General features: G+C 34.0%; 4 protein-coding genes and 1 pseudogene across 4 annotated transcripts; 4 read left to right on the top strand and 1 right to left on the bottom strand.

Annotated features, from left to right (window-relative positions):
• Positions 1–11,251: 11,251 nt before the first annotated feature.
• Positions 11,252–12,553, top strand: LOC104724321 (AIG2-like protein A). The gene is made up of 5 exons (XM_010442782.3): positions 11,252–11,472; positions 11,587–11,659; positions 11,755–11,847; positions 11,994–12,077; positions 12,165–12,553. Exons 1-5 carry the CDS (start codon positions 11,351–11,353, stop codon positions 12,309–12,311), a joined length of 519 nt encoding a protein of 172 aa, XP_010441084.2. The 5' UTR covers positions 11,252–11,350; the 3' UTR covers positions 12,312–12,553.
• Positions 12,554–13,035: 482 nt separating this feature from the next.
• Positions 13,036–13,944, bottom strand: LOC104724322 (uncharacterized). Its single transcript, XM_087470958.1, has 4 exons — positions 13,610–13,944; positions 13,439–13,512; positions 13,250–13,340; positions 13,036–13,173 (listed from the first exon to the last, which is right to left on the bottom strand). The coding sequence occupies exons 1-4, from the start codon at positions 13,809–13,811 to the stop codon at positions 13,169–13,171; spliced, it is 372 nt and encodes a 123-aa protein (XP_087327084.1). The 5' UTR covers positions 13,812–13,944; the 3' UTR covers positions 13,036–13,168.
• A 626-nt stretch (positions 13,945–14,570) lies between these two features.
• LOC104728372 (AIG2-like protein B) lies at positions 14,571–15,813 on the top strand. Its single transcript, XM_087470874.1, has 5 exons — positions 14,571–14,891; positions 14,989–15,061; positions 15,149–15,241; positions 15,356–15,439; positions 15,525–15,813. The coding sequence occupies exons 1-5, from the start codon at positions 14,767–14,769 to the stop codon at positions 15,660–15,662; spliced, it is 513 nt and encodes a 170-aa protein (XP_087327000.1). The 5' UTR covers positions 14,571–14,766; the 3' UTR covers positions 15,663–15,813.
• Positions 15,814–16,869: 1,056 nt separating this feature from the next.
• LOC104728373 (S-protein homolog 9 pseudogene) lies at positions 16,870–17,464 on the top strand (annotated as a pseudogene).
• Positions 17,465–21,545: 4,081 nt separating this feature from the next.
• On the top strand, positions 21,546–23,602 carry LOC104724324 (large ribosomal subunit protein uL18z). The gene is made up of 7 exons (XM_010442784.3): positions 21,546–21,665; positions 22,047–22,116; positions 22,213–22,431; positions 22,528–22,607; positions 22,700–22,816; positions 22,919–23,223; positions 23,332–23,602. Exons 1-7 carry the CDS (start codon positions 21,663–21,665, stop codon positions 23,441–23,443), a joined length of 906 nt encoding a protein of 301 aa, XP_010441086.2. The 5' UTR covers positions 21,546–21,662; the 3' UTR covers positions 23,444–23,602.
• Positions 23,603–24,722: the final 1,120 nt, after the last annotated feature.

Consider the following 24,722-nt stretch of genomic DNA (forward strand, 5'->3'; position numbering starts at 1 on the left):
ATAAGGTTTTTACTTATAAAATTTTTATAAATGTCTTATAAATATTTTTAAATCGTTTTAAACCTTATAAAAAACATATAATAGCCTTATAAGGTTTGACAAAAAAAATTTGGCGGGAATTTTTTTGAAAATTTTTTGGGGGAAAAATATGTCGAAAATTGGCGGAAAATTTTTGTTTTTTATTTTATTGATTAAAATATTTTTCATGTAAGGCTAAAATAGTCATTAAAAAATAAAAGCGAGTAAAAATGAAATTGACCAAAAAAGAGGGTCTTTTTGAAAAGAAATATATCAAAAAGGTTATTTTTAAAAAAGATATATCGAAAAAGGTATTTCTAAAAAATGTATTTGTAAACTCTTTCCCTTCGGTTTGGGCAACCAACCTTGGAGTTGTTTTTTAATTTAATGTATGGTTGAAGAAAAAAAAAAGATTCTCAAAAATAGCACCAATTTAAGTTTTTTTTCCAAGCTTAGTACACACTCTCATATTTTCCAAAATTAGCACACATACTCTAATTAGATATTAAATACTAAAATTATTAATTCATTATCAATTTCCTACGCGCTTTCTTAACCCAAGTGAAAATCACGTACCTCTTCTCCACATATCTCCGCCGTCTTGTTGTTGAGTGCTTACATGAGATCGGAGCTTCGACAAAATCTCCGGCGATCAATTGAAGCATTCATGTCTGCTGACATCCGCAGTTTCGAGCTGTCGCATGTGATTGAATTGGAAGATAAATCTGATTTTGAGAAGCTTCTCTCATCGGATAATTGGATCTCCATAACAGGCTGTCTCTTTTAACTTGAAGAACTCCACAGTTTCCTGATTCAATCTACGCTCAATCTGCTTCTCATGCAGATGTTGCTTCCTCTCTTCCTTCGATTCGTAATTTTCTCACTATAATGGTGATAACGATGGAGAAAGTGAGAGGGAGATGATATTTAAGATGCTTGAGATTAGGAGAAATTTGACGAAGGAGATTATCAAAAAGATTTTAGCGAGGAAAGGCAGATTTGGGATTAAGTATACAAGTAATGTGACTGATAGTTTGGGTAATTTTGTTGTTCATGTGATGATTTAAGATGTAGCGTTGAAGTGGTTGCCGGAATTTTCAGAGCCAAAGGTTTATGAAAATTAAGGAAGGATTCCGCGAAATTCAGGAAAGCTTTCTTACAATTCAAGGTGACTTTTATAAAAAATTAGGATTTCATGAGGACACTAAAGATTTTTTGACGTTATAGGTTTTTCTTCCTTTGTTGTATGTTTGTGTTTAGCTTGCAACCACATATACTATATTTCACTGTATGTTATTCAATTTTTTTTGTAGTAATTCTGGGTTTTTATATTGAATGTTTTCTTGTTTTATGAATTCAAATTTATTTTCATAAAATCATTATTCGCTTCTTTACACAATTCAAAATTTTGTTGATAGCTTGTAGAATTTTTTTCTCATGTTCTTGCAACTTCAAAAACCAGCACCTAACACTCTTTGAAAATTCATGAAGGAATCCATGAAATTCAAGAAAGCGTCCTTGAATTTGAAGATGAGCTTCATAAAAAGTTTGGAGTTCATGATGAACTTAAGGAAGACCTTCATAAAAAATCTGGACATTGGTAGACATCAGAATATGCACAAAAATGAAATTTTTACCCTTCATTGATGGAGTAATCTTTGTTATATTAGAATTTCATAAATGAAAATTTATTCATGAAAGATTGAGTGATGTTTAGGAATGATTCTTTAGAATTTAGGACAACTTTCATAAACAAAATAGAAAAAGTGAGCTCTTTGACATTACGAAAGGAATAAAAGAGTGTAACCAGTAAGCAAAGCTGTTCATTTGCAGAAAGTATAACAATAAACATTAATATAGGTTACACACCAATCTGGATGCAAACAAAAGTATTTAGGAAGAATTGAATGATGTTTAGGAAGGATCCTTTAAAATTCATAATAGCTTTCATAAAAAAAAAAAAAGAAGAAATGCCATAGCCGTTGGCAACATACATGTTGGAATTATGTTGAGTCAGGACATGTAAATTCCAACTATCAACAATGAGTAAGAAGATCAACATTGATGGAAAGATAACATCGCCTGTTTGAGAATGCATTGCTACTAGCATAGAAAATTCCAACAATAACGTTCAGGTTTCTCTAGGCATTTTATCAAGAAGATAACTGAATTAATAGGAACCTACAACAGATCACTTGACCCATATGGTCAGCTGACTTTTCATTCAAAAGTGGTTCCATTATCTCACTCTATTTATTAAATGCATTGTGCTAGCCCAGAACTTCCTGTCCTTGAGAATTAACTAAAACACACATGTAAATTATTTCTACAACCTACACTTGAATTTAATAGTAACAAAGAAGACACCTAGTATAACAGCTATGCTTCAAAATATCAGACTGCAGGAACTTCATAAATACTCTATGAAAATAATATTAAAAAACATAAAATGGTGCTATCCTAGGGTATTTCTCAAAAAAAAATGTATTTCTAACAAATTCTCAAACTAGATCCGTGTGTATCCTCAACAGCTTCGGGTTTCTTCTTCAAACATCTATAATAGCATCACCAGAGCATTTGGCAGATGATCAAGAAGGCAACAAATCCCAGTACAAACTTTAGCTTATGGGTTTTGAAGAAGACTAGGAATAAGTTAAGGTGTATTTTATCATGGTTACTAGTTTCTTTTCTTTCTTGTTCTTGATCAGAAAAAGAGCACAAATGTCATTCATTTTTATAATAGATCTCAGATGCTGATCGTGGATAATGCTCTTCTCACTTAGTGAGGTTATTGTTCAGGTTTTCACAATTTTTTTGTGCGCGTTTGAAACGATCCGACCAGTTTTTTTTAATAAATAATAATAATAATAATAATATATAATAAATACTCTACAACTAGTGGTCTCATACCCACTAGCCACCTAACCACAACTAGGCATGAGCATTCGGCTACACGTTGGGGTTTGGATGGGGTATTTTGGATTTTTGGGTTTTCGTGTTTAGAGGTATAAGACCCGTTCGAGTATTTCTAAATTTCGGATTCGCGTCGGGTTCGGTTCGGGTATTTCGGGTTCGGATTCGGATTACCCGAAGTTCACAAAACTCAAAATTCTAATATCTAATTTAGTCTAAATTATTCAATAATATGCAAGATATCTGAAAATTTAGAGTATTGTTTACCCAAATTTACTAATAAACAGTTTAAATACTTCAAATTATCTAAAATATCTAAAAATCTGAATATTTTGAACACTTAGAGGGGGTTATTGGTTCTATGATTTTAACTGATTTGGAAATCCAGACAAAAGTCATGTGTTACTCAATCATTGATTTTAAAATACTTATCAAAATGATGTGTTATTGGTTTTATGATTTACAAATTCTTGTTAAAATCCCATGTTATTCATTTAATGATTTGTTTTTGGATTTCAAAATCCACATTATGTTTTAAATGGATTTGAATGGATTTGAAAGTGTAAAATAGAAGGATTCAAATCCAAGGATAAAACATGTTATTTACAAATCCATGTATTTTGATTTTTATAATTTACAATTTCATATAGATTTAGAAAACACCTCTCCAATAACAGCCCGTTATATTATTAAATTATGAATATTACAAATATATTACTATTATATATTAATATTGTGGGTATATTCGGATACCCGTTCGGATTTCGGTTCGGATCGGGTTCGGGTTCGGGTTTTCGGATTTAGAGATTTAGAAGCTGTTCGGATATTTTACAATTTCGGATACATATTCGGATCGGATTTTCAGATCGCGTTCGGATCCGGGTATTTGCCTAGGCCTAACCACAACCAAACCAATCAGCGGAAAATAAACCATACAATAACTAATAAATATCCAATAAATAACCAATATGTAAAACATAACAAATATCCAATAACCAAAGAGTAGGAAACATAGAACCAGCAACCTAGAAATGTTCTAATGACTCAACTCTAGCAACCTAGCAATGCCAGACAACAACCAATCGAGTTCCTAAAACATCCTCCTCTTCATTGCCTTGATTCCACGATCACACTTTGCCTTTACCTGCACCACAAACACAAATTGAGATGCATGAGTATTTTATAAACACTTAGTAAGGCAATCCTCTCATCTACTGGGCTATACACACAAGCAATAGAGACATCTCTAACCATCAACCAACAATCAACAACCAATAATAACAAACCAGGACTGTACATCGACCGACACCAACTGGGGTTGCATCGACCGACACAAGCTTGCATCCACCGATGCAAGATACATTTGCAACGACCGACACGCACATTGCATCGACCGACGCATGCTCGATATAGCACGAAAACCCTAGGTTTAACGCGCCGTCCTCGCATTTGCATCGACCGATGCACATGTCGAGCATCGTTTTTCCCAAACCTTTTCGCCGGATCTTCGTTCCTACAACCACAAAACTCGATCCCAAGCCACAAGAAAGCTTCCTAACGTCCCAAATAACATTCTAACAAGCCAAACAACACATAAACAAGCAGATCATAGAATTATCCATCTTAGATAAGCCATGGTCATGCACTTACCTTTGCAAAGAAGATTCTGAACCTTAAACAAGCAAAACAACGCTCCTAGGAAGCTCCTACAACGACCCCAGCTATAGATCTCTACAGGAACAGCTTCCAATCTCCCAAGAACCTCAAGAACACTCAAGAACTCTTTTCTCCCTTTCTTTTCTCTCAAAAACGGCCGAACGCGTCGAATGAGACAAAAAACTCGAGTTAAGAGTTTTTCTCTAACCCAAAATGCAGCATTTAACTTAAACATGTCCGCACAAAACCGACCTTGCATCGACCGATGTATCCCTTAAACCGGGAATCCGGTTCGCAAATGTTACAATTCTCCCCCCAAAAACATAGATTCGTCCTCGAATCTCGAACGACCATGCGCTCCCACATCTGCAGCCACTGGCTGCCGCTCCTCCACCACCACTGGTAGCACTACCTGAGCCTGAGCCGGTGCCACTGCCGGCAACCGCTCCAACAACTGTGCTAACAAGCCCGCAAGATCCACTCCTCCAAGGACTCCACCCGTTGGGACTCCCACACCCGGAACCCTATCACCACCGGCCACTCAAGGACCAACACCGTCCCCACCGGCCACACTCATGGATCCCTCCTGAAGGCCCTGCGACTCGCCAACACCCTCAGCTGTCACACTCTGGTCCACAGTGTCACTAACTGCTGGGGCTCTGCCCCTACCACGACCATGTCCGCTTCCACGACCACGTTCGCGTCCACGACCATGACCAGCAACATCATCCTCTCTAACCATCTACACTACCATGAACAGAAGGCTAAGCAAGCAATTTAAACATAACTCACCGTGGAATCACACAGTAGGCTCGAAGAGGATGTTCTAGGACTCCATGCCACCTCTTAGTGGGCCCCATGTCCAATCCCATTCCATGGGCCCACTTTCCTTAATGGGCCTCACGTCCTCTCACTAGGCCCGTGAGCCCATCCATATCCGACGGCCGATTTGCTACGTCCGGAAGGCTATAAAGACTTGTTACCGTCCCTACAAATCACCACATGATCTTTCCTTGTGTTTTGTCCTCACTCGCACAGTTTCGACAGTCACTTCGCGGAAGGTCACCCATCCTGAGACTACTCCAGCATAAGCACGCTTAACTGTGGAGTTCTCTCAGGACGTTTGACCGAAAAGATAAGTGTACTTTGGTGACATAGATGGTCAAATCAATTCTTTTAAACCTCTCTGCAAGTCTCTGAAACCGGGGTGTCACAATTCACCCCCACTAATAGATCCCAATGTCCGCGTTGCGCACCAAGACCGTCACCCCCGACGGTGTAAGCCCACTCGACTCCACACTCGTCTGGGTTTGGTTCTGATACCACTTGAAACGCCCCGACCGCCACCTCTTAGTGGGCCCATGTCCAATCCCAGTCCATGGGCCCACTTTCCTTAATGGGCCTCACGTCCTCTCACTAGGTCCGTGAGCCCATCCATATCTGACGGCCGGTTTGCTACGTCCAGAAGGCTTTAAAGACTTGTTACCGTCCCTACAAATTACCACATGATTTTTCCCTGTGTTTTGTCCTCACTCGCACAGTTCCGACAGTCACTTCCTGGAAGGTCACTCATCCTGAGACTACTCCATCATAAGCACGCTTAACTGTGGAGTGCTCTCGGGATCCTTGACCGAACAGATAATTGCACTTTGGTGACATAGGTGGCCAAATCAATTCTTTTAAACCTCTCGGCAAGTCTCTGAAACTGTGGTGTCACAGCGTTTGACTCACCAAGGTGTGGTTTCCTTTAGGTTCTCTCTTCTGACTTAAAAATTAATGTATAAAAACTTTTTAGTAGAAGATTAATATAGATAGATATACTGGGCATTCTAAAAAATATCTCTTTTTCTATGCTCCTTTTTAAAAATACTCTTGAAACAACCCGACCCATTTTTTTCTTTTATATAATAATATAATTAAATACCCTATAATATTTTATTACAACCTAAACAATAAACCAACAACAAATCAACATGCCCAACGTAAGACAAACCAAACCAACTTCAATTTAATATAAATACAATACCAATCATAACCAATATAAACCAGCAACCTAGCATACTTCTAACAATGTTCCAACAACAAAATAACATAAACACATCACAACAACCGAGACCTTAGATCATACTCCTCATCATCGTCATGATTCCACGCTTCACATGCATTACCTGCACCACAAACACAATGAGATGCGTAAGTATTACCAAAAATACCCAGTGAGACGATCCTCCCATCTACGAGCTATACACACAAGCAAATCAAGAGTAAAACCACAAATAAAACATAACAAACCAGCCATTAAACAGAAGATCTGATAATATATTCACCACACCTACACATCATCACACAAAACAAGTCATACAACTCAATCGCTCAGATAAGCTCATGGTCACGCACTCACCTTATCAACCTGATTATAACAACAAATACAACCAGTTGAGACTCTCCTAACGTCTACAACAGCCGAGAAACGCCCTACAACAAACCACACAACCAAAAACGATTTTATAGCAAAACTGGACAGAAACCAACTGTTAACTATCAAATCCCTCCCGAAACACCCGCTGGTCTCAATCCACGACTGAGAAGAAACACCCCACGAGACTGTCGATATCTCCTAGAATATTAATTCAAATTCACTTCTATAAAATGGAGAGTGTACGAATATCTCTTAGCTACTATCCTATCAAAAATCAATACCTTTCGAAACGATTTGAGCAGTCGGCCCTCCTTCTCCCAAATCCTAACGATTCTGCTCCTTCTCCTTCTTTCTAAGATAAAGCTTGTTGATCTCTTTCTCCTTCTCCTTCACACCAAATCGACCAAGGCTCTCTTTCGTCTTCTTTCTAAGTGTCGAAAATTCACAAAAAAAGGAAGGCGGCATCCAGAGCTTATAAACACTCTCTTAGGATTTCTCAAAACAGACTCTAAACAGGAAGAACTTAAATCAAACCGGCCAATTTCTAAAATTAGAAAAACAGGATGTTACAACTCTCCATGTTGACCATTTTCAAAACAACCCTTCTTTATGTACAAAACGACAAAATTACATTTTTTTATTGAGAGAAAGAATTTATAGTTACCAAAATTAAAAAATTATGCCAAAAAATGAAAAAAAATATCCCGCCAAAAGTTATTTTTTACCGCCAAAATCAAAAAAATTCCGGCAAAAAAATGAAAACAATTCCCGCCAAAATTACTAAATTAGATTTTTCCGCCAAAAATTTTGAAATATATACCTTATAAAAACCTTGTAAATGCTTCTAAAAATCTTATAAAAAATTTATAATAAAAGTTTTTCTATAAGGTTTTTATAGGGTTTTTATAAGATTTTTTATAAGGCTTTTTATAAGGTTTCTACTTATAAAACTTTATAAATATCTTATAAATATTTTAAAATCGTTTAAAACCTTACAAAAACCTTATAAAAACCTTCTAATTTTTTTTTGGTAAGAAGTTTTTTTTGTACTTTGACAAAAAATTATTTGGCGGGAAATATTTTCAAAAAAATTTTGGTGGAAGGAAAAAATTGTCGAAAATTTTTTTGGCAGAAAAAAATTATATATTGTCTTATTGATTAAAATATTTATATAAGAGTAAAATGGTCATTAAAAATTAAAAGATTGCAAAAATGAAAATGGCCAAAAATAAGGTATTTTTGAAAAGAGTATTTCTAAATGACTTTGCGTAATTAGCCATTTACTTTTTTTTGTCACGCTCTCTTCATTATTGAGATATATTTCGATTTCCATATCTTTCTATTGACATTGCGTAATTAGTTGTTGAGGGATTTGATTACAAAAAAGGAAATAATATATACTTTGCGAAAATCTCATGTAATTCCTAATCTCAATTCGTTTAAGCTTTTGTTTTTTGTCAACCATTGGGCCATAACTGGCCGGCCCATTAGCCAAATTCTTACATTCGTAGGAAGCAAAACTCGATCTCTGGTGTGATGGTGCCTTCTACAAATGAACTTACCTCCTGCCACTGCACTAAGATCAAATTCGTTTAAGCTTATGATATCTATTTGTCATTATTATAATTTTCCATCAAATAGTATATAGTATATCAAATTGGCAAGTATATGAAATGTGGCTTTGAAAAATCCAAACAGTAGTTGGTTAATAGAAAATATCCATCACAATTAACTATATCAAATTGAGTGGAATCTATCAAAAAGGGTATTTCTAAAAATTCTCTAGTTTATAGGCTATTAAAATCTGATAATTGATATTATTATTCATAAATTTGAATTTATTTATGTCATATGTATAAGCCAATTTGTTTATAGTATTCGTAATCTATTGTCAATAATGTTTCTAAATATTACAAATTCAACTCCATAAAATTTATAACATCTGAAAGTCTAATCTTATTTTACTAAAATTGTCTCAATTCATAATTTTTTAGAAATTTAAATAATTCAAAATATAACTATAAATTAAATAAAGATGGGTTAAATGGAAAAAAAAACTCATCTTGCATTACTTTTATTTGGGCATATTTAAATGTTTATTAATTTTAGGCCTTAAAATAAAACTTTAAAATATAACCTTGAGGCTTTTTAGTATATAATTTCATCAAAATTAATTATTTATATAATGTAAACTTCTAAAAATTGGACCTTAAATTTTTTGTTCCTGTGCAAATGCACTTGTTGCACTTGCTCATCGCCGGCCCTGTCCCTAACGCATCCATCACGTATTAGGTATTTGAGACAAGCCTAGTTGAATTGCGGTGTAGATCAAAATGTAATAAGTGTTCCTCATTGCAAAACTCGGGATCAAGACCTCGATCGCTTTCTTGAGAGATTTGCCGCCCGTGACATTGTAGACTATATCGGTACCAACTTGGACCAACATTTGTTGTGACATTCTTTATGTTTTAGTCTTTTTTAGGCTTTCAAAATATATATTCCCAACGAAAGTATCTTTTAACATTTTCGATTTTCAAAATATTATTTACTTTCTTCATTCTCAAAAAGTTTATTAGTAAGAGCTTTCAATATATATACCACATTAACCAAGAGTATAAGATGAACTTTGGGAGTTTAATGGTATCGCTAAAACAAGTGATCCACATTCGTGTAAATAGAGTTTACCGAGAAGACATCCAAAGCCATATAAATAAATTAATAGTCGTAATCTTTTTTTGTTTGATTACGAACGTAAGAACTTGATAACGACGACACATAATACGAAGGCATGTAGACGGAGTGAAGTCTAGATTTTTTACCAGACACGACTCTGTTCCATCAAACACCTGTTTAGATCAACCACATATCATTTTGGAGTGCTATCGAATTATTCAAAATTTAATAAATTAACCAAGAAGTAAATTATCATAGATGATTGTATCTCTTTGTTATGGGTTTCGCCCACGTACCCTATGCTGCGTTCATGTTACCCATTTTAAATTTTTCGTAATATACATGTTGCTTTCATCTTTCTTCAGTTTAATGGAAATATATTTTTTTGACCATTCTCAATAGTAGTTTCTACGTATACGAAGCATAGCTAAATTTAGATTGAAATTTGTTTCGCTTCTGCCGGTCAAGTGGTGCATTCCTTTGGAAGTGACTAGTTTCTACCATACATGGGATTTTTGTTAAAAATGCCAACAAAAAAAAAAAAATCTTTTGGATATACCATTTTTTAATAATTTGTGAATTAAAGCAATAAGGCTCAGTAGTTAGGGCACAGGAAAACTGAGGTCGGGGGCGGGGGGAGGGGGGGGGGGGGGGGGGGGGGGGGCAAGAGGGCACCTATGATAGTACCAGGACCCGTGTGTCCCGACAATCCGCTTCTGTTCAAAGAAGTAAGCGGTTTTTACCACTTTTGAGAAGAGAAAAAATACGTATTTTCAATTTTTTTTAATACAATATGTATTTAATACTAAATATTAATCCCTAAAAACAAATAGAACCGACTAAACCCAAACATAATAAATAAATTGCATGTTAAATCGAATTTTTGTGACTTACAAAGTGGTAAAATTTACAAATCATTCAAAAAATGGTAAAACCAACCAAGACCACTCTAAAAAATGGTTTTCTCATCATTGATTCACAATACATTGTTGTAGCCAGCGGGGATTGTAGAAACTTCTTCAGCTTAAATCTGTTCAAATATAGTTTTACGATGTTGATATACGTGAATTTCTGAAGTTTATTCTTTAGATTGAATAAAATAAGAATATACGATGACTACAATACTTTTTATTTCGTCGAAATGATAATTATAGTGCTATGAAATTTTTTGTTTTTCTAAAATATTGTAATAAAAATATATTAAATACTCTGATCCCTGACTCAAATTATACAGCAGTATAAAGACGTAGATTCAAAATCTCTTACTTATTAAAAACAAAAAAATCTAATGGATTCTTTTAGAATATATATATATATATATATATATATTATCTTAATTAGGCCATATCCAAATAATTTGAAGAAAAAAAACTACTTTATGTAGATGTGTATCCAAATAATTGCCGACAAATTAGAAGAAAACAAAAGGAACACGAAGGAGTTTCATACACTAACTGGTGTCACTAGTCGTCGAAGTCTAACAACGCTGTCGTAAGAGAATCAGTGCCACGTCTTTCTTACGCTGGATCCGCCAACTGTTCAATATAGGCATCATCGTGTTTAATTTAATTTACATTTTTGACGTTGTTATATAAAAGTCAAAACTCTGATTAGAGAAATGAACATACTTATATAAAACATAAATAACGGTGGAAGAGACACAACACAAAGATGAGTAGCTCTGGTCCTCAGCTTCACAATGTGTTCGTCTATGGTGGCTTTCAGGAGCCAGACGTCTTCAACGTCTTGCTTGACCGTACTCCTGAGATAGTCTCCGCAACACTCCCTGGCTTGTACGTATACCTTTCTCTCTTTCTCGGTTGAGTAATCTCTCTGTATATAGTTCTGAGATTTGATATAAATTTTTGGGTCTTTTCTTTTTCTTTTCTTTTTCTTTTTTTTTTCAGTCAGAGGTTTAGGCTTAAAGGACGTTTGTATCCATGTATTGTTCCCTCTGAGAAAGGAGAAGTTCATGGGAAGGTTTGATTAGTGTTTATGAATCGTATAACTGGGATAAAAGTTAAGTTTGTTGATCGAAGTGGGTTTTGAGAAATTTGGTGCATTGGTTGGTGTAGATACTAATGGGATTAACAAGTGATGAACTTGAGAATTTAGATGCGGTTGAGGGCAGTGAGTATGAGAGAGTGACAGTTGGAGTTGTACGAAATGTAAGTTTGAAGAATGTATAGTTATTGTCATGTTTTAATATATAGTTTAAAAAAAAAACTAAAACACTATTATATGAATTTTAAAACATTTTTAGTGGTCTTGATAAGATTATAAATTTATGATGATTGTGTTTTGCATTTACAAGGACAATTCGGAGAAGTTGCCAGTGAAGACATATATGTGGATCAACAAGGATGATCATGATATGTGTGGAGAATGGGATTTCGAGGTTTGATGATTTACACAAATTTTATTTTGTTAAGACTCATTGGTCCGATTTAGCATGTTTTGGATAATTGTTTTTTTTACTTCCTAGGAATGGAAACGATTACACATGAATAAATTCATAGAGTCGTTTAAGAAAATCATGGAATGGAAGAAGAATCCTAATGGAAAAGGAAGAGATGATTTCAGCCATGTCCTACGGGAAGATCTATCGGATGAGAGTACTCCATCGTCTTGATCGGATGGATTTGTGTGTTCATGAGTATGTTATATATAGCACCTTTGTTTCTAAATCTAGATTTGAATAAAACAGAGTATTGTAAAGGGTCAACGAAAAGAACAGTAATGTCATGTGTTATTTGTAAGATTTGAGTTATCATGTCGATTGTATTATTGTATTCATGAGTCTGTAAGTGGGTGTTCGTAGAGTAAAAATATAAAGAAAATATATAATGAAAATAATATAAGATTATTAGCTTAGATATTTTGTTAAGAAGTTAGTTATTGAGAGAATATATTTAAGATTTAATAATATAATAATTTTAAACATATTACAATTATAAAAAATTTAAAAAATAATATTTAAATTGAAAACTTAAAAAATTTATGATGAACCAAAATTGTTTTCAATAACTATTAAAATCATTTTGGTGGTTTGGCTGAAATCAAGAAAACAATCTATTAGGCATGCAAAATAATTTAACAATCTCGTTCTTTTCTACAAAAATCGAAGATAACACACAATCAAAACCATAGCTGTAACTGCACTCATCTTTGGTTCAAAACTGGTTGTTACAAAGTTTACCGCGATGGTTTGCCTCTTTTTTTACCGCCTCCTTTCTTCTTTCCTTTATTCTTCTTTTTGCCATTTTTCTTCTTTCCTTTAGACTTGATGCCGCCTCCCTCACCACCACCTCCTCCCATGTTCTCGTTCTTTCTGTGTTTCTTTATCTTGAAATCTCTGTCAATAGTTATTGAATTACCGGGATGTAGCAAATGCCTAACATCAAGACTCTCTCTTCTGGTGTACGCTTCTTCTCTACGGGTTTCCTAGTACTTACACTCCCAAACTGTCCTCCAAATCTCCCAAGAATCCTATTCTGCAAACACACCCCAAAATAACAAGTGAGAAACCAGAACAAAACAGAACAAGTTCATAATGTAAAAAATAATCACCTGGTCCAACATCTAGCTTCTCTTCTCTCTCTTTCTGTTTCTTCATCGGTACTAACGCTACACTCAAAGGTAGCCTCTGCTTCTTTTGAGGCTGCGAATATTATAACATCAAAGGTATCCTAAATGATCGAAACAGGTTTCTAACTAACAGCAATAGTTTCACACATTTGTGTAAACTAAAAATCAAACTTTCTTTCCACCAAGTTCAGTAACTTGCTTGTTCTCTAATGCTTTCTTATCCTTCCATGTCATATGCGTAGAGGCTTAAACAACAACAACAACAACAACAATTCCAGCTGAATGTGAACAAAACACTAACAACAATAATACACATAGCGAGAAGAGAGAGTGTGCGTTTACCAAAGAATTTAACATCTTTCATAATATTCTTAAAGCTCATATCTTGATTATTAGAAGCCATGCCTTCCTTCTTCTTCTTCTCCATTGGCTTACGATTATTATACATTATTCTGATTTTTGATTTCTTTCTGAGCCAAATTTCAGAGAGAGAGAGAGAGCGAGCGAGATTAAAGACCTTAAAAACAATACCATTCGAATACATCACCTAATTCCGATTCCATACATCTTTGAATTGGTTTTACATTAAAACAATACCATTCGAATTTGGATTCTAGATTCCGACTAATTCTACAATCTCATCACGACTAATTCCTCCTAAGACTACAGATTGAATTACTAACCTGAGATTATGAGAGGAGTATGCAAAATCACGATTGGTCTCTGAGAGGGAGAGTGAAGAAGCTTTGCCCAGAGAGCGTTGATGGAACAGAGAAAGAAGAAAACCTAGAGTCGATTTCCAACAGGAAGAGAAATGAAAATTTTTTCTTTCTTTGCAAAAAAATCTCAACCTGAAATTCAGGTACTGCCACGTCCTAATAGAACTGGGCTTGAATCAGTTCTAATTTGAAGACCAAAAAAAATTGTTCTAAGGCCACTGTTCAATTTATTTTTGATTTAAATGGGCTTAGAACACACAAACTGTTCTCAAGATGGCCTAAAATCCTTAAAAAGGTTCCACTTCCACCTTTTTAAAATCAATTAAAGTTTGATCATCAGTACCAATTTGGCTGAGTGCGTTCGGGAATAATTTAAAGTTTTCTAAGAAAGTTGCTTAAAGTTTTCTAGTCAAGTTGGTCTGTCTACTTATTTTACTTTTTTTTTTTCGTTTTATCTTATGAAATGCAAAATAATTATTGATGCAAATAAATAGGAATATTTAAGTATAATCGGCCTTCAAACAAATAAATCTCATATTATTATTCTTAAATCTGGTGAGTATATTGTATATACATTACATAACATATGTTGTTATACAGGATAATTATATAAGCAACAAATTTAATGATAATTGCGGTACCACCAGAATCATTTCACGTGTTTCACCAGTTACTTGTTTTTTTTTTTTTTTTTGCCTTATAAAGTCAAAAGCTCTATCTAACATTTGCCCAACCAACAAAACAAAAAAAAAAAACAGAGAAGAAGATCCACACAAAAACATGAGTAGCTCTAGTTCTCCTCAACTTCACAATGTTTTCGTCTATGGCAGCTTTCAAGAGCCTGATGTTAACCACGTCATGCTTAACCGTACTCCTGAGATCGTCTCTGCAATACTCCCTGGCTTGTAAGTTGTACCTACCTACCTCTCTCTCTGTCTCGATCTCTCTGTATCGATCTAAGATCTAATGGTCCTGTTGGGGGTGTTTTGTTTCTTTTTGCAGTCAGAGGTTTAGGCTTAAAGGGAGATTGTATCCCTGTATTGTACCCCGTGAGAATGGAGAAGTTCATGGAAAGGTTTGATTTGTAGGATCATATCAGCTACTTTAACTCTTGTGGGTTGTTGTGCATTGATCTTGAGAAATTTTTGGTGAATTGTTTAAGGTACTAGTGGGATTAACGGATGATGAACTTGAGAATCTTGATTGGGTTGAAGGAAACGAATATGAAAGAGTTAAAGTTGAGGTTATAAGGAAGGTAAAGTTTTAAAGATTTAATGATTTGGTCTCCTAACCATAACTTAAAATTAAAAAACATTTTAGTATCTCTCTTGATGAGGGTTATGAATTATGACTTTTTTGGCACATGTAGGACAACTCAGAGAAGATGACAGTGGATACATATCCATGGATCAACAAGAATGATCCTGATATTGGTGGAGATTGGGATTTCGAGGTTTGATGATTTTAAACTTTTTTTTTTTAAATTAATCTTGTTAGGTCTTTATGAATGTTCACTTTGCGTGTTTTTGGGTGATTAGGAATGGAAACGAGTGCATATGAAGAAATTCATAGAGACGTTCAAAGAAATCATGGAATTTAAGAGGAATCCACAAAAGGGAAGAGATGATTTCCAATATGTTTTACGCGAAGATCCCGGGAATGCTCCTTCGTCTTGAATGGAATATGTGATGACTGATGAGTATGTTTTTATATATCATCTTTGTTTTTAATGTTCCAAATTAAATAAAACCTAGAGAGTCTATGACTATGTATTATCATCATTTCCTACTCCGTGTGCCATAATAATTCAACTTCTCCACACAAAAATCCGTAAACCGTTTCGGCACCGTTCGTTCATCAGGTAGTGCTCGACTATGCTGAGGGTCTTTGATATTGGTTTAGTACCCGTAGTCACTATATCTCTTACCACTTTTAATTTTTAAAAAGTTTTAGCTGGTTTTCTTTTCTGATAGATCAACTCTCATAGCCGTATTTATTATAACAATATTTTTTTTTTTGAATTCATTAAATTTTACATTCATACAAAAAGTAATTATCTATATGTACATTTTTAGAAACACTTATGAAATAAATCCTGAAGTTTAAACCTATATATAAGTATGTCATTAGCATTAATTATTAATTTAATAAACAAATTAACTCTACTTTTTTTTTGGACAAATTAACTCTACCTATATTCGTTTTTTTTTATAGAAACTAAGTGTTTTAAAAGGTATATGAACTATCGATTTGTAGTCATAGCTTGGAAAATTAACTTATAAATTATTTAGTATATGAACTACAAAATATTACACATACTACAACACAATTTAACACAATTTTAATATTTGTCCGTCCAACCTTCTTTCGTGATAAAAACTAGTTTATGTTCACTTAAATTATGAAATTTGCTTAACCCAAAAAAATAAAATAGTAGACCATATCAGTGTTTCTTTACTAACTGTCGAAGACAATTTCAAAATTGCTGACAAGAGGTATATATCAAAACCATTCTTAGTACACGATGCTATTAATGGGCCTATGGGACTGAACAATCGCAATAGGATATTAAGGTCTTTTACATAAACAGAGTCATGACTCAGTGCATATGACAAATGTCAAAGCCGAACGTTTAAATAAATCTATCAAAGTCCTTGAAACAGATGCGCAAAATCGACAAAGGAAGTAAAAAAAAAAAAGTTGTCAAAACTGCAAAGCCAAAAGCTGTCAACAGATTCATATCAGTCAAAACAAAATCAAAAGCTATCAACAAATTCATGTCAGTCAAAACAAAATCCAAAGCGGTCAACATATACATATCAGTCAAAACATACCTAAATTATCCCCTATTCATATCAGAAACACACTTGTATAAAAATAACATTGTCTCTCTTTCTTATCTACATATTACTTCTAAATTTTAAAGAAGTATAGAAAGAAGGCCAATTCAAAAAGTCACTCAATGAATCGTCTCTCGTGTTTGATGCTCGTTATTGGATTGTGCGTAGGATTGAGTGATGCATTTATATGGAATGAGAAAAAATACTGTATTCTTCAAAAATTCCCTTGGTCGAAACAACGTCTTAAAGATTCATTGTTTATCAAGCGACGATCTAGGCTTCCATTTTTTGCGTACGGGAGAAACCTACGATTTTAGTTTCCATGACAGTGTTGGGAAAACATTATTTTATTGTTACTTATGGCAAGGGCCTAATTTCAAGTTCCATGCAGAGTTCGAGGCATATGAAGGTGGTGGTCTCATAGTTCATTATGGTAAAAAGAACTATTGGGATGCTAGAGAAGATGGAATCTATTTCACACATGGCACAGAAACACCTAAATTAGAGTATAAGTGGAATTAATAATTATCTGCTCCATGAATAATGCAGTTTTAACTCAATTTTTATAATGTATTTTGTTGTTGTCAACAATTTTAATGGATTTGCTCAAATGAGCCAATGATGAGAAATATTATTTACATATGTGATAGAATGTAGTTCGCGATGGCAAACTAGATCGCGAACTGAATTCTATCACATACGTAAATATGCATTACGAGAAACCTAAGAAAAAGGGAAAAAAACAAATCTCTCTTGTCGTGCTGAATTTCGTCGAAATATGTAGAAAAATCAGTTGGAGAGACATTATCTTCCCCATATTTGAGGAGTCCGCAAGGAAAATTATGTCTTGGTTGTCAGCATAAATCATACACTTCATTGCCAAAACAAGCTGAAGAAAGTGATTTGTCATAATACTGTCCATGAGGATAGGTTTTTGAACTCATGTGTATTTTCCTTGGCACTATCTAGCAATTACATAATAGTTGAAATTTCAAGCTAGTATATAGAGTTATGTTTTAAATTTTTTGGTTATTGGTTCTTGAAGTAAGTAAAGATGTCAACAAAATGAAAATGGAGATATTTACACAAGAGTTGTTGTATTGGTTATGTGATGATTCGGGGTGAAACGTCATGGAATTAAGACCAACTAATTCCAGGTCTAGTGGGTTAATTAAGATTCATAATACTTTTTTTTCGACCACATACACATGTCTAAACCTAAAAAAGATAGTTTCCATTTTACATTTTGGTCTTGAATGGTAACACTAAAATTGCGGTTTTCAAAGTTAATTTTTTTGAAAAGCACTTTATTCACCAATCACAAAATCTGTTGTCATTTGCGGTTTTTGTAAAAAAAAAAAAAAAAAAAGCAGTTTGCGGTTTTGTAGAGAGATATTATTAACCTATGGACCACACTTTTTTGCTTCTCTACCTATTATCCAGCGGATTATGACAATTCCGCAGTACCAAGTTATTTTTTTTGTTTTTTATTTATGGTCAGCAAAATAAAGGTAAATATTCAACACATATTTTAATAATGATTATATGCTAAATGTATTCTATATTTTCAATTGTTAAAAAATTTCATAAATGATTTAATGTATGTCACATTTTTTTGTAGAATTTCAACCCATCTATTACAAACACATTTTCTATATTTGGAATTGTATATTAATCAATACAAAGTGGTAATCTGGTTCAATGTTTATTAATCTATATTTTTAAAATTCAAAAATTTATTACAAGAAAAGGTTATGTATTTATTTATAAAAAAAAATAATTATTTTTCTTAGTACACGTGGAGTATATTATGTATTGTAAAAAACGTTTAATTTAATAAAATTTACAAAACATTTACTAATTTATTCATACAAATAGTATTATAGTAGACAAAATATACAAATCCAAGTAAGATATAATTTCTTGATTAACACATCCAAACATTAGTTTAAATAATCTGTAAGAAATTTTTATTAGAGTTAAAAATATTTATTTATGTTATGTTTAATACAATTATGTTCACTTATGTTAAATATATTTTGTACAAAATCTATGATACAATTATACTTTATATTAGATATATACAAAATTAAATATTTATTTATTAATACAAACAAATTAAAATATATAATTATACTAGTTATTAATAAAATAATATGAAATCCGCACTGTTAATTGTTTTTCACCAATCAAACATTATTTTGTACCGCTTATTTTAGAATAACCGCACTTGTCCCGCAAATATATTTGTCCCACATGTACCGCAGTTGAACCGTACCGCACTAGCAAATTTTTTGTTTTGCACTACTAAATCCGCGGTTACCATTCGGACCCATAATTTCTTTGCCACGAAATAAACCAAATAAAAGAAAAACGAAACGAAAAAGTTCAAATAATCTTTACTATAAATAAAATAATAAAAAAAACAAGTCATCCCTATGAATATTGAATTATCTTCAAGCTCTTACTGTATTAGTAATTTTTTTTTTGGTAGGAGAGGAGGAGAAAACCTCCCCCGATTTATTCAACAAAAACTAAAATTACACCCAAATAGTATGTGGCAAAGCAGTCCCATTCCCATCATCCAACAAAATTACTCGGACGGGGTCAGGACAAGACTCCAAGAAGAGAAAACCCAAACATGAAAACACATAGTTTGCCAACCCATCTGCCAGACGATTAGCTTCCCTATACACGTGTGTAACCCGGACTAATCAGTCCCTTGTGATAAAGCCATGGCACAACTGCACCAGGAATGACAACGGATGAACCTCGCTTATCCCTGCCCGAAGAAAACCTACCACCAACTCCGAATCAACCTCCAGCTCAACTCGTCTTATCCCACGCCCCCACACTATAACCAGCCCATAGTACACTCCCCACAATTCTACCATCGTAGCCAAACAAATACCGATGTTCAGAGCAAAACCGCACACCCACTCTCCCCTCTCATCTCGAATAACCCCACCGGCCGTAGACGGACCCGGATTTCCCGTGACGCCCCATCCATCGAGACCTTAAACCAACCAACCGTCGGTTTTTCCAACTAATCAGTTGTTCAACCGTACCCATCGAAGTCTGTCGTCCGACACCGAGATCGTGAGCTTTTGTGACTTCCACCGCGAGCTCCCTCAAGAATCTCACCCTATCCTGACACCTACGATACTCACCAAACACATTGTATTAGTAATTTTTGAGGATACAAAAAAAAATGGTTTGAGTTTTTTTTTATATTATTATTTTTTAAATAGCTTTCTCTATTACCATTTCTTATATCTTCCACTTAACCATTGTATCCATTAAAAATGAAAGAAAATGAAGTACGAATATGATCGAAGAGATTAGAAAATAAATAATTACAAGAAAATAAAATTCTAACCAAGATCTATATCTAAGACGAAAACCAAGATCTATACTTAAGAAGAATAAGAGACAATTACAAACATTTTCCAAATAAAATTTCGAACCGAACCTTGGCCAACTTTACATAAAAACCCAAAAAACTTGATGTAAAATTAATAGCACATCAGACATAGGTTCAAAAAAGTCTAAATAAATATAACATTTCATCAAAAGTTTAAGAAAATAAGAAATTAAGATTATTTTTTAAGAATATTAAAACAGATCACCAATGACTCTTTTCAACTCTCGCTTGATCATTCATACTGATGCAACTGTAGTCCCACAAAACTGCATAACAAAAATCGTTATGTGAGAGTTAATAAAAAATATGTCTCTTCCAAACATCAAGAACATTCGTTTTTTCATAATTAATTTACCTTGGCTTTGAGATTCAATGTAAGAAATTTATGGAGTGTGTGAGATCTAACAAAGAAAATCTACAATCTAAAGCATATGTTTTGCCATTTATCTGAAGAAATTTTGGTGAAAACCCAAATGCATAAAGTAATAAGTATTTAAATATGAAATTTATTAGTTTTTTGAATAATTATTTTAGTATTTTTTATAATTTTAATTATAAATCAAGTTTAATAAAGTGTATGGTATTTTTAAACATTTATATAATTATATATTACATTTATAATGTTTTAACCGCTATTGCACCTGCTGATCAGCCAGTCTAAAACTCCCGCAAACACACCTATTTTAAAATGCTAAACCAATCATTCAAAACGCTTAATAACGCGTAAAACCACAACTATCGATTCCGCAACCTCCCGCATCCTCAACCAAAAAACGCTGCTGCATTTGAACCACTCCTGACCCTAAAACTCTTTTTACTTTTTACCTCCTTACATCACTTCGAAGAATTAAAAGAAAAACATAAAGAGAAATACTTTAAATAGCACTAAAACAAGTTTAATGGACAACTATATCACACATTACATAGATTTCCAAAAATAGCAGTATTTAGTACATTATAATACATTATAATATTTAAATTAATTTTTAGATTTTTTTTTTTTTAGGTTTGGGTTCTCGATTTCACATTTAGGGTATAATTTTGAGGGGTAGAATTTAGTATTTTGAATTTATGATTTAATTTTAAAATATTAATTTTGAAATATAATGCTATTTTTGAAATTATAGATATGTTGTGCTAAATTTAAAAAATAAACTTATTTTGGTGGTATTTTTGAGAATCTTCTATTCAAAAATGAGATGTACTAGAAAAAGTCCAAATATAAAGCCCATTGGACCCTTATTCATTATAACCAATCGAGACCGTTAAATAAGTTTTCAGCCCAAGTAAATCCTGGCCGTTGATTGGAAGAGCCCAAAGGGGAGCCTAGGGTTTTGTCATATAAGCTTCATCTCGCATTAGGTCAATTCCGCCTCTTGCCTTCTCGTCGTCACTCATCTCCACAGCAAACAATGGTAAGCCTTTTTACCTAAGATCTCTCTTTCTCTCCGCCACTTTTTCTTTTAGGTTTCTCCTCAGGTTTTGGGTTTCATTTCGTGTAGAAATCTCCTACATTTCTTGTTGATAGTTATGGTAACGAGAATTCATGAGCCTGTGTTTGTTGTATTCAACCTCGTAGATGTATATTCTTCATGGTGTTTTTTGGTTCTGAGAATTAAAGTTTGCAACCTTATGTGTTTCCTCCTTGTGTTAAGTATTAAAGATTGAGACTTTAGCTTTTTGTTATGTTATAGAGGTCACTGATGCGTTTAAATCGATGAAGAGTTTGGATCTTAAGATTTAGACTTCTGTTTGATATATATATACTAATAAATTAGGGACCTTTCTGTTGTTAGGTGTTTGTGAAGCCCCACAAGTCGAATGCTTACTATAAGAGGTACCAAGTGAAGTTCAGGAGAAGGAGAGGTATTGATTGATTCTTAATTTCGTTTACTACTCTTGTATTGTGTGCTTCTCTTTTGGTCAACCTGTTCTGAAAGCTGTTGTTTCATGATTCTGTAGATGGAAAGACTGATTACAGGGCAAGGATCCGTCTTATTAACCAAGATAAGAACAAGTACAACACACCTAAGTACCGTTTTGTTGTCCGGTTTACCAACAAAGACATAGTGGCGCAAATCGTGTCTGCAAGCATTGCTGGTGACATTGTTAAAGCCTCTGCTTATGCACATGAGTTGCCCCAGTATGGACTCTCTGTTGGTCTTACCAACTATGCTGCTGGTAATAAATCAGTCGTATACTTTGGCTTTATAATTTTTATTTGTTTGATTCTGTGTGTATGGTTTCTTATAGACTTGGTGATTTTTGTGATGCTAGCTTACTGTACTGGCCTTCTCTTGGCTCGTCGTGTTCTGAAAATGTTGGAAATGGATGACGAGTATGAGGGCAACGTTGAGGTATGTTGTGCTTTTGATTTCATCTTCAAGTTAGAGGAGCTTGAGAGTTTTCAGCTCTTGATTAATAACTGAATCACAATTTACTGAATCAGGCTACTGGTGAGGACTTTTCTGTGGAACCAACTGATTCCAGGAGACCTTTCCGTGCTCTTCTTGATGTTGGACTTATCAGGACCACAACTGGAAACCGTGTGTTTGGTGCACTCAAGGTATTAAAATGGATCTCTGTTTTCATGTGTTCTTATGTGTTGTGTTTTCATGAGCAAATGGTGATTCTAGCAATTCTTGTTGTTTGCTTCATGAAACTATAGGGTGCTTTGGACGGTGGTCTTGATATCCCACACAGTGACAAGAGATTTGCTGGTTTCAACAAAGAGAACAAGCAACTTGATGCTGCAATCCACAGGAACTACATCTATGGTGGCCATGTTTCAAACTACATGAAGACATTGGCGGAAGATGAGCCAGAGAAGTTACAGACTCACTTCAGTGCTTACATTAAGAAAGGAGTTGAAGCTGAAGGCATCGAGGAGTTGTACAAGAAGGTTCACGCTGCTATTCGAGCAGACCCCAACCCAAAGAAAACTGTGAAACCTGCTCCCAAGCAACACAAGAGGTAAAAAACAAATAAGCAATTTCACTACTGACTTCAATAATATAGACTTGTTGTTGTACTGTTGTGCCTTACTGGAATCTTGACTCATTGTGATATAAAATAAAACAGGTACAACTTGAAGAAGTTGACTTACGAAGAGAGGAAGAACAAGTTGATCGAGAGAGTGAAGGCATTGAACGGAGCAGGTGGTGATGATGATGACGAGGATGATGAAGAGTAAATCAGACCAGCCCTCTTTGTCTCTCGCCTTTAGTAGCGTTTTACTTGAGTGTTTTCAGACCAAAACAATCAGTTTTTGTTTTCACATTTTAGTTGCGTTTGAGGATTTTGATATGGAGGATATGTTTTCTTTGAAGAATTTATCATCTATCTTTTATTACACCACATCTTCTTCAAGAATTTGCATGTCTTACCCTGACTTCCTATAAATTTGTGGCTAAATTAATCTTGCGGCTATTGACATTTCATCTCTTTCAAAGAAGGGATATAAACGAGTTAACGTTTCTCTTACGCTTATGAATAAGAAAAGCCGCTACATTATTTAACCAAAACATTGCGTGACATTGCCCATAGGAACCGAAATCGAAATCATAACAAGCGAGGCCGCGACAGCCGTCCAAAGGAATCGATCTCTAGTGTGACCGTAGTTATTGTGTTGATAGTTTGATACCATGTAATTTTAAGGGCTCTAATCTCAAAACAAACATTTACATAAGGTTAGAGCCCATAATTTAAAAAATGTAAATTGGCCCAAAAATTCTTAATAATAAGGCGCAAAATTTGCATTAAAAGTCTATATTTTTAAAAAGCTCTAAAATATGTCAAATTTTGTCTATAAAATGGTTCAGATTTTAACCAAAAATCTCAAAAAAAAATAAAAAATATATAAGGAATAAAAACTCTATACAGTATATATAAAACCCAAGAGCTCAGATTTATGTTGGCCGGGTTGACTCCGCGGAAAATCTTTGGAAAGATGAGTAGTTTTGTTGTAGTTGGGAGAAGAGAAGAATGGTTTTGATTTTTATCACACACTTTTGTATGATGGAAGTAAAGGGGAGTATTTATATTGAGGTCCTTTACCTGATATTGATATGGTAAGAGTCAGTTCGAGTTATCCTACTTTATGAACTAGGATGACGCGAAAACGCGTTGGTGTCAGTTGTTGTGGCATGGAACTTGGAAAAATGAACTAATTGACTTGTTACTATGCGTATGAATCCATGATATAGAACATCTCATTATTACTAACGCAATTGTTGCTTGTATTTGAGGCTGTGTAACATATAATAAAATTATTCCGTTTGTTGCTGGGACAAGTCTCGTTTGTAGTCTTAATTATACTTGTGTCGTCCGTCCAATCACCTAGTTGTTTGTTCGAAAGAAAACAGTAAATGTCCCAACAACAACAACGCATGAGATTAGAAAAAATATTTACTACTACTGTGAGACCTTTTTTGTTTTTCTTTTTAAATATTTGACTTTATGCCTTTAGGTTT

This window comes from Camelina sativa, chromosome 11 (genome assembly GCF_030686135.1).
Source record: "Camelina sativa cultivar CO46 ecotype springtype chromosome 11, ASM3068613v1".
Classification (NCBI taxonomy): Eukaryota; Viridiplantae; Streptophyta; class Magnoliopsida; order Brassicales; family Brassicaceae; genus Camelina; species Camelina sativa.

What these genes read in the sequence shown, in the direction of transcription:
- LOC104724321 (XM_010442782.3), top strand. Translation starts at nt 11,351, where the DNA reads ATGAGTAGCTCTGGTCCTCAGCTTCACAATGTGTTCGTCTATGGTGGC. An exon ending in CAGTTGGAGTTGTACGAAAT is followed by an intron (nt 11,848 to 11,993) that starts GTAAGTTTGAAG and finishes TGCATTTACAAG; the next exon opens with GACAATTCGGAGAAGTTGCC. An exon ending in GTGGAGAATGGGATTTCGAG is followed by an intron (nt 12,078 to 12,164) that starts GTTTGATGATTT and finishes TTTACTTCCTAG; the next exon opens with GAATGGAAACGATTACACAT.
- LOC104724322 (XM_087470958.1), bottom strand. Translation starts at nt 13,811, where the DNA reads ATGTATTCGAATGGTATTGTTTTTAAGGTCTTTAATCTCGCTCGCTCT. An exon ending in GAAAGATGTTAAATTCTTTG is followed by an intron (nt 13,513 to 13,609) that starts GTAAACGCACAC and finishes TTGTTGTTTAAG; the next exon opens with CCTCTACGCATATGACATGG. An exon ending in CTGAACTTGGTGGAAAGAAA is followed by an intron (nt 13,341 to 13,438) that starts GTTTGATTTTTA and finishes TAATATTCGCAG; the next exon opens with CCTCAAAAGAAGCAGAGGCT.
- LOC104724324 (XM_010442784.3), top strand. An exon ending in GAAGTTCAGGAGAAGGAGAG is followed by an intron (nt 22,117 to 22,212) that starts GTATTGATTGAT and finishes ATGATTCTGTAG; the next exon opens with ATGGAAAGACTGATTACAGG. An exon ending in AGTATGAGGGCAACGTTGAG is followed by an intron (nt 22,608 to 22,699) that starts GTATGTTGTGCT and finishes TTACTGAATCAG; the next exon opens with GCTACTGGTGAGGACTTTTC.
- LOC104728372 (XM_087470874.1), top strand. Translation starts at nt 14,767, where the DNA reads ATGAGTAGCTCTAGTTCTCCTCAACTTCACAATGTTTTCGTCTATGGC. An exon ending in TCTGCAATACTCCCTGGCTT is followed by an intron (nt 14,892 to 14,988) that starts GTAAGTTGTACC and finishes TTCTTTTTGCAG; the next exon opens with TCAGAGGTTTAGGCTTAAAG. An exon ending in AAGTTGAGGTTATAAGGAAG is followed by an intron (nt 15,242 to 15,355) that starts GTAAAGTTTTAA and finishes TGGCACATGTAG; the next exon opens with GACAACTCAGAGAAGATGAC.